Raw genomic sequence first — 8,961 nt, forward strand, 5'->3', positions numbered from 1 at the left:
ATGTGATCCCTTTTATTTACCAAAGCTGCCCATGTATATCCTAGGTGGAAGATAGCAGAACAGCTGCTCTGCCTTCAGATGCAGGTGTGTATAGCGCTTGCTATAACATCTTTCCATCTTGCTTGTTGTCACATGTCTTCAAAGGACAGTTACATAAGTGGGAAGAAAGAGAAAATAGAATACCATTTCCAGACAGATCGATATTCCTCAAAGTTTTCATCTGAAATATTAAGGTAAATTTATTTACGATGAAAGTCATCAGAAGACCATTCTCCTGGAATTAAAATATTTTGGTGTTTTTCTTTGGAAAAAAAGAAAAAAGCAAAACCAATACACATTACTAAAACCACAGATGCTGTGGCTTTCCTGCCTGCCCGTCTCTCCTTACATATGTCCATACTGATGACCGAGCCAGTTCAAAAAAGTCTAATCACTATCTAAATTAACAGGGTTGTAGTCAGGGTCATCCTCTTCATCCTCCAACTCTAAATCATCCATTTCTTGGAATAAAGATTCATCAACCTCCACGCTGTTTCCAGCTGCAAAGAACAGAAAAATAATTTATCTTCAAGCAAGCAGAAAAACAGTACCGGGACAACAAAAGACACAACATTTTCTCATATTAATTCTTTAATGTAGATAGCTGTTAACTTACTTGGCTTTTTATGTATCAAATAGATATGGAAAAGGAAACACCACATTTTATCTTTTTACAGCTAAAGTGAAGCTTTTTTCCCCTCAAACCAAAACCCAGTCAAGAGAAAGGTCACACAGGACCTCAGAATCCATTGGGAGAATGAAATTAACATTTACAGTTGCCAGAAGCAGAGATCCTTTCTCCCAGGTACTGTCAAAGCAGGAACTCAGGACTCCACAGCTGGAATATTTACAATTATTATAGCCACAGAAACACACAGGGTTCATAAAAAACCCTTTACACACCATTTATATGCTTACATACGCGCATTTGTCTACAGATTTAAATTTTAAAAACAAGATGAAGCTTTGCATGCTTTCACATTTTCTTCTGAAAGAGATGCTGCTGACCTAAGGATAAAACTTGAGGACTATTGCTATTGTATTTGTGTGTATGAACAGTGACATCTTCTGGCCACTGAATAAGGTTCTGTTCTTTCACTGGATTTGAAAGCGCCTTTATAACCATTTCCAGCTAAAAGATAATGCCATTATCCCATTTAAGCTGTGAAAATTAGTATTATTACATGGTACTGTAATATTAAATTCCAGTTAGTAACCTGTTGCATTTATGATAGAATGCAAGCAGCAATAGGAACAGGAGTTTTTGATCACCTATAGCAACAGGACTAAAAGTCAACACATTAATTCCAAGTCATTTGAGCACAGAGCCCAAATGCAGAGGTCTGTTCCTCCCTTGAGATAGCCAAACGTTCTATTGACAATCCATCTTCACTTCAGGCATTCCGGAGGAAAACAGGGTTAAAATATGCCCTTTAACTAAAAGAAACTCAACTCCCTCATGACTGTCATTTCAAGTTTATACTCACTGATGTTCATAAACAATGTTTTTTTGGTGGTTTTTTTTGTCAATTGTTACCTTGCAGAGAAAATTCTGGACCCTCCTCTGCATGTGTTTTGCAATACCAGTAGATAATGCAGCTACATTAAAGAATTGCCTTAACTCAAAAATCTTTTAAACTAAGATACTAAAAGGCAGTACAGAAAATTAAGTAGGTATGTGACTGTGAGTAGATTTAACTCCAACAGATTTTCCAAGTTTAACACCTTTTGGCACAGGCATACAAAATTTTCAGCTGAAACTAGGTCAATTTTTTTAGTAAGATAATAGACAAACCTGCACAAAACCACAACGAAGAACTGGGTTGCACAGAGGCAAATAGCATTTAATTTGACCCACAAGATGTTTAGTATTGGTGTTGAGGTTCACAGCGAAGACAGAACTTCAAGATCTGTGACTGAAATCAGGGGTAAGAAGGCTGGCTATTAGAATTAAAAAAAAAGAAAAAGCAAGGTTTGGTTGTGGGTTTTTTTTGTTTTGGTTTTGGCTTGCTTCCAGTCCAAACACTTGAATAGAAGCAACAGAAATTAGATCCACTCAAGCTCAAAACTGCAAATAAACATGCTTTAGGGTCTTGAAAATGTTGTGTGTGTTTGTTTTTGAAAGAAGTTAAAAGTTATTTCCATTAAATCTGCAAAACAGTATGTCTCAAAGTTGTTCCAACGTAAAAGGGATACTGAGGTAAGATGTTAAGGCAGAAGTATAATATAGATTTCACTTAGGAATTTTAACCTATTTTAAGCCACTGTCTTTCAGTTGTGGAAATAAGCATGATTTTACCTTCCTCCAAGAACTGAATGTCAGAGGTGTCAAGGTTGTGATCCATTTCAAACAGTTGTTTCCCTAGAAATAAAAAAAATTAAGAAATTACATATAAGCAAGTAGAATTCTGAAATAACTATCAAAGTCAACAATAGTTAGCACATGTATCTTAGGTTTTTTAAATTAACCAATTTGAGCAGTCTTTTTTTTTTTTAAAGTGCTCATTTCTACAAGTTCCCCATTCTGATTTTTTGACTACTCATCCAGAATTCTTCCAAGCCAACAGGCTTCCTCCTCTTACATGTGAAATGGGTCACTGTTTCTTACAGTTACTTTAATGTTACTAAGGCTTTAATAAGGGGGGGGGTCTTTGCTCAGTCGTTATGGTATTAGTCCCCATCTTGCATTCCACAAGAAAACCTCTGTGGGAACTGGAAAGGAAATTAGCTGCCTCCTCCAACTTTTTCCATACATCCTCCCTGTTTGCAAAGCGACTTGGATCTACACACAAATCACCAGCTCCTACATGTTACCCCAATTAAAGTTAAAGTTACCCCCAATTGGGTGCGCAGCAAAACTCCTGTGTTCAGGTTATCAACATATTGTAGACATCTGGAAGGCTTTTTCATGAATAAAACAAAAATGATAGTAGGAATACAACTCCAAGATTTCAGTATCATAAATTGTAAGAGACATTCTCACTAGTCATCATAAGCTTATCATATGCAGCAGCCAGCCTCTGTGTTGCTTCAGTGCAGTGACAGCATTCCAAACTCCCACATGCACTTGAATAATCTGAAGTCACTGTACAATCCAGTGCAATAAAGGCCACATCAATAAACTGTCTGATGTAGATTCTTTCTGTTGCTTAACAAACCCCAACTACCTCTGCCAGAACAACGCTTGTCAGCAGCAGCTCCAGGTGGTATACTGTCTGGCACAAAACCTAAGGAGCTTAAACACACAGTTTGGGAACCTTAATGACTCCAGTAGAAATCCTGAATCTATTAGCTTTGTATTTATCCCCAAATCAGCACATAGAAAGACTTCATGCAACATGGAGGACAATAATCAAATACTGCATTAAGAGTTTATTTACTACCATCATCTTTGGGTGTAAAAATTACTTTCAGACTTGTCATTATAGTCCAGTAAAATTGCAACAGCTTCAGGACCAATTTTAAATCATACCGCTTAATTTATTTTTGCCTGCTTGTTCTTCTTCTTTCATTTTTTTCCTTTTTATTTCCAGGAGTTCTGCATCAAACTTTGCTTTCCAATTTAGGAAATTCTCAATGGTAACAGGAGTGCCATGAAAACGTTGCTGAAAGAAGAGAAAACAAGGCTGCAAACACAACTTGCAAAGCTATGAGTGAAGATGAGCATTCTCTTAATTATTTAAATTACAACATTCCAGAAGCACTGCTTGCTGTGAAGTATTCCAAGAAATTAATCCTAACCCTGAGAATATACAAAGAACATATTCTTACCGTTTTTTGTCATGGGACTCTCCCCTCAGAGAGCTGTACTGAGGTGGAAATGCTTATGGAAAAACCCAGCATACTAATTATGGACCTACAGCGCAATAGTTGGCAACACACCACTAATACAGGTTATCCACAAGTAGGCAGCACTTCTTATCAACTTTTAAGTGCAATCTACACTGAAATACTTTCTGTCAAAATACATTAACCCCTCTATCTTGTTGAGACAGAAAAAAGGGTTCTTCTTTTCCAGCTATTTTTCTGCCATTTTTAGAAATACCAAACCTTCCAAGTCCATCAGCCTCTAGATATTCCTGAGGAAGAAAGTGAAGACTCAGTAGTTGGACTTATCACAGCACACTCCATGAATGGAAAAACTATTCCACAGTGGCTGGTAGAAAGGACACGTGCAGGGAGGACAAACCAGTCTTGAAGACAGGTCCCACTGCTTCCACCCTACCCACTCAGTCTACCAAGGAAGAGACTTCCTCAGATGATGCCGCCTGTGTGCAGCATGCTGTATTCTAGTCTTTTTTGCTCCCCAACCCCTCTTGCCTCTTCACGCAAAAAACTGGCCACAGCAACTTTGATTTTATTTGGGAGAAACCCCTGCTCCTGCCTTAGGAAGTAATGCTAGAGGGGATTGTGAACATCCAATACATCTCTGAAAAGACTGCTTTAGAAAATGGTGGAGGGGATATCAGTTAAACGCACTAAAGAATCTTCTAGTCCTTAAGTTTCATCATATCAGCTCTTGGGTAGATGTTCCTCTCGCACTGCAAACCAAGAATTGTTCCTGCATCAAACCCAGACATTTAAAAAAAGCGGGAAATTTTTAGTTGAAAACATTATTTTACATACTTTCTCTTCTTCTTCTGCTTCTCTTTCTTTCTGTTTCTTTTCCTCTTCTCTTCGTGTTTTTATTTGATCCACTATTTCATTTAATTTGTCCTGTACTGCTGAGACTAGAGTGAAGATCATTACCATTCCTAAATTTTCTTCTGCCTACAACACAAAGAAGGCAACTTCAAACAGAAGCAGAACCTCAAACCTTCAGAAGCTGAATGCATAAGTATGTTTAGAAAACAGTATGCTGTGCAAATGCAGAAAACACAGCTGAGGCACTCTGCACCAGTCCCAGAAGCTGGCTGTAGAATTCAAGTCAATTGGTCAGTTAATCCAGTTAAAGTTACCCTCAATCGGGTGCACAGCAAAACTCCTGTGTTCAGGTTGTCAACATATTGTAGACATCTGGAAGGCTTTTTCATTAATAAAACAAAAACTAGTAGGAATATAACTCCAAGATTTCAATGTCATAAATCATAAGCGACAACAGTCACTCAGAAGCTCTCCTCTCCTGAAATGGCTTATTCCTTAATCCCATTACATGGGATACATCCCCCCTTTGAAGTGGGACAGTTTCCCAGGAAAAGCAAAACATATCAGTTGATGGGAGGAAGTTTATATGAAGTAAACTGATAAGAAAGAATGTCTACTGAACATATTACGGCAATTTTAAGGCAGGGAGGACTTGTCAAAAATTCCTGAAACCAAAGAAGTAGCTCCTTCTCATTCCTTCACAACACACTCTCACTGATCCCAAAAGTTGAAGAGACCCCACCCAAATAGTTATGTTATTAAAAAGAATCAAGAATCAGTGTAGCATTCTTTAATCTTAAAAAAAAAAATTCAAGTAACTTACTTCAGTAAATACTATATGTACATTTAAACAAATTCACCTTAGCTAGAACTGCAAAAGAGGGGAAGCCCTAGAGCACTTCCATTTCATTATTTTATCTGTGCACACTGAATTTGCCCTGTATTTTACCTCATTAACATAATTTATCTCAGTAATGTCATTTACCAAACTCAAACTTCACAGTCTCTACTGTATGGAATATGTTTCAAATCAGTAGCACACACCTCAAAGAACAACTGACATGAGAGAGAAATTCTGCCTAAAGTGTGAAGTCATATCAAGCTGAATTGAGATATTCCATTTTCCTTACCTGTTGTTCTAGTAGTTTTATTATGTCCATGACATCATTATCATCAAGATTCTCCTGTGAAACAATTTCATAAAGTGGACTTTCATCAGGATATTTTTCTCTATAGGTAAATTTAAGGGTTGTTTGGACAGCTACAAGATAAAAAAAGCACATATTCTTATAGTGATAACTTTATGTAACTCTAACTGTATTTTTCTATTGCATTAGCAGCCTGAAGATTTTAAAGTATTAAATATTCTTGTCTTAAAGAAGCAGTCATCTTACACAGATGTCAAAACTGTATGAACGGATTTAAATATAATGCAAGAGTTTTGAGAAATTAAGACGAAGAAGTCTACCCTTACATAAACTATTACAAGCTATTGATGTTTGAAAGGTCTTTTGAAAGACTGGAAAACCTTCTGTGGTATGGTGGGTACTAGAGTAGTAATTTCTTTTCCCTCATATCCCACTTAAAGCTGGAGAAAATGAGCAAGAGTCCTCACAACAGACCTAGAGAGAATCTCAGCATACTAATGCTTAAAATTCTGTGGTCCTGGATGGAGTATCAACCTCTGTGTTGGATACCAGGTCTCCACATAAATCATATGACAAAGACACAATGTCCAGTAGAAGTTAATAAGCAAAGAGGAGAACCACTTAAGGTAAAAGCACTCAACCTGAAGCCACCCAGAACCAGAGTAACACGGAAACAAAGCAAAAGAGAATCAGGTTCCTTTCACGCATCCTGCCAGAATACAAGGGAGAAGCCTTCCTTCAATTCAAGACTCACAGTTCTGGAAGCCCAGCAGCCTCTTCAACACAGACACCTGCTCTGAGTGGAGTTGCTCCTTTAAAACTGAAGGAGACAGCACCAGTTTCTTCCTTCTGGTACAGTAACCAGAACAGCAGCTCTCAAACTCACTCGGAGCAAGGCTTGCTTACAACAAGCCCATGCAACCATTGATACCCAACAAATACATAGGAATTTGGGACCCACAGCTCCTTGCTCTGGAACTGTCCCTTAAGGGCTGCATATTCATGATACACAGACTCAACTTTCCCATGTGGCTGGTATACATACAGTTGCTAGAAAAAAAAAAAAAAAATCACCTCACAACATGGCTGTAAGCAACTATGGGAATGATGACAACCCATACTTTCTCCAGCTAGGCTGGCAAAGCATTTGAGATTCAGTATGTCAGAAAGTAGCCCTAGTGAGAGCAACATTTCTGTAAACTAAACACAGAACACCAGAATCCTTGAAATACATTTTCTGAGGAATGTTTGGTGGACCAGACCCCTAGGAGAACATATGTGGAAATATACCTAGTTGTTGGCAAGAATTAGGCTAAGAATTAGGCTTAAACATATATAGGAGGAGCTTCTGTGTAAGATATGATCAACTTACTTTCATCATTTTCTCCTGCTTCAGATGTCACAGTGATTGTGAAAGTCGTCGGCTTCTCTGACAATACTGTTCAAAGGAGGGGGGAAAAAAAAAAAGACAAGAGAGATATTCCTTAAATCAACTGCTTCTTCACATCATTAAAACTTAACTTCTCAAGGACTAATGAAGCAAGGAAGCTCTTGATACACTGTTAAGGGCCTTTTTACCCTACAAATAAAAATTTTTCAATTAACAGCTATTTCCCATATGATGTGAAGTTTGGAGTGCTCTTCAAGTGCGAGCGTAACATCAACAATACCAAAAAGTTTCTCTTTTGGAAGTTTCACTTTTCCAAAAAGTGCAAACCTACCTACCATGAAATGACTTATGTTAGTCCACGGAATGCGTGCAGAAAGCTCCCAAAGCTAATTTGATTTATTGTGCTAGATATGTGTGATAAGCATCCACTGCACTCTTGACCCTGGACTATTTTTACAGTATGCCTGCACCTATTTCTATATTTAGGACAGCTTAATGTACAAACACTTTTTAAAACAAAAAAGGAATACTGCAAGAATATACTACCCAAGTAACATACTAGAATGAAATTGTGTGAGTGAGGCAGCTAGAAGACAGACAACAAGCGGCTTTACAGAAACACAGAAAACGCAAGACCTGTTGTCCTCTTCTGGGTTGCAGACCTTATCCTCAAATAAGGACTGCTCCGTATCACTATTATAACCTATGCCCAATCAAGTGTATATGCTCTCACAGTATTAGCTGAATTTTGCCTAATTGCTAATGTACTACTACTACCACCACCATCTTTTTTCCTCCCTCTTCTTTTAGGCATAAGATCCTTATATGAATGAACAACAACTCAGAGTAGACATCATAGTAGAGACTACATGAAAGTACATTACTTCCGTATCAGTATCAGTGATTCAGCAGCCCCAGCTACCAGAGACCAATTCATATTCCTTTAAGTAGAGAAACCTGAAGAACCTAAAAGATTTTCAGATTAAGGTAAATGTACTGGACTAATGTCTGTGTCATGAAGTTACTGCCAAGTAAGATACTGTGGGACTTTGAGCCAAGTAGATACTGTGCTGGCAGGGAACAGAAAATGTACAATGATTTCTTTTTGCATTGTCAAATTTTTTTGATACTAAGCACCATAAACCATGCTGGATTAGCTAGCATGGTGGATACTCTTAATTGCTTGATGCTACCTAGGAAGTCCTGAAAACCTGAAGAGCCAACATATCCATCATATGAAAGTTTCAGCAATATAACGTACCGCATCTGGGAATTAAAGTTTGCCTTTGTCCCACCATAGATCTGCAATGGAATAAGGCAGATACTGGCAACACGCTTACAGAGGAAACAGCATCTTTAAGTACCCCAGAACACCCCGTGCTTCGCGGCTGTGAGCAGCTGTTACCAGAAAGGAAAACTGGTCGACACACAAGCCAACTCCCCAATTTCCATTTAGGGACGCATCTTTTGAAAGGTTTCTCCAAAGGGCATCCTTCCACCAGCCCCAGCTCCGGCCCGGACGCAGGAACGGGTGCCCAGGTTGGGCTGCTGTGCCACGGCGCTAAACGTCGCGGAGGCGGGCATCACCCACGCCAGCAACCCTACACCGACACGTACCTGGGGAGAAGCGCCATCGAGCGCTTTGGGTTTCCCGCCTAGGGAAAAACCAAGAAAAAGACGAAAAACATTCAACCCGTGCAGCTACCAGCAAGGAGACGCCTGCAGAAGCCGGGACTGGCA

The 8,961-nt window shown here is 38.7% G+C and overlaps 1 protein-coding gene across 1 annotated transcript; it reads right to left on the bottom strand.

The window, feature by feature from the left end:
- Positions 1-213: 213 nt before the first annotated feature.
- Positions 214-7,273, bottom strand: RWDD1 (RWD domain containing 1; the record flags this gene model as incomplete). The annotated part of the gene is made up of 6 exons (XM_010293837.1): positions 214-539; positions 2,339-2,401; positions 3,512-3,644; positions 4,666-4,809; positions 5,814-5,944; positions 7,204-7,273. Coding segments are annotated over 6 exons (654 nt in total), but the record flags the coding sequence as incomplete, so codon positions are not given.
- Between the last annotated feature and the right edge of the window lie 1,688 nt (positions 7,274-8,961).

The sequence above is a fragment of the Phaethon lepturus genome, unplaced genomic scaffold (genome assembly GCF_000687285.1).
Source record: "Phaethon lepturus isolate BGI_N335 unplaced genomic scaffold, ASM68728v1 scaffold2979, whole genome shotgun sequence".
NCBI lineage: Eukaryota > Metazoa > Chordata > Aves > Phaethontiformes > Phaethontidae > Phaethon > Phaethon lepturus.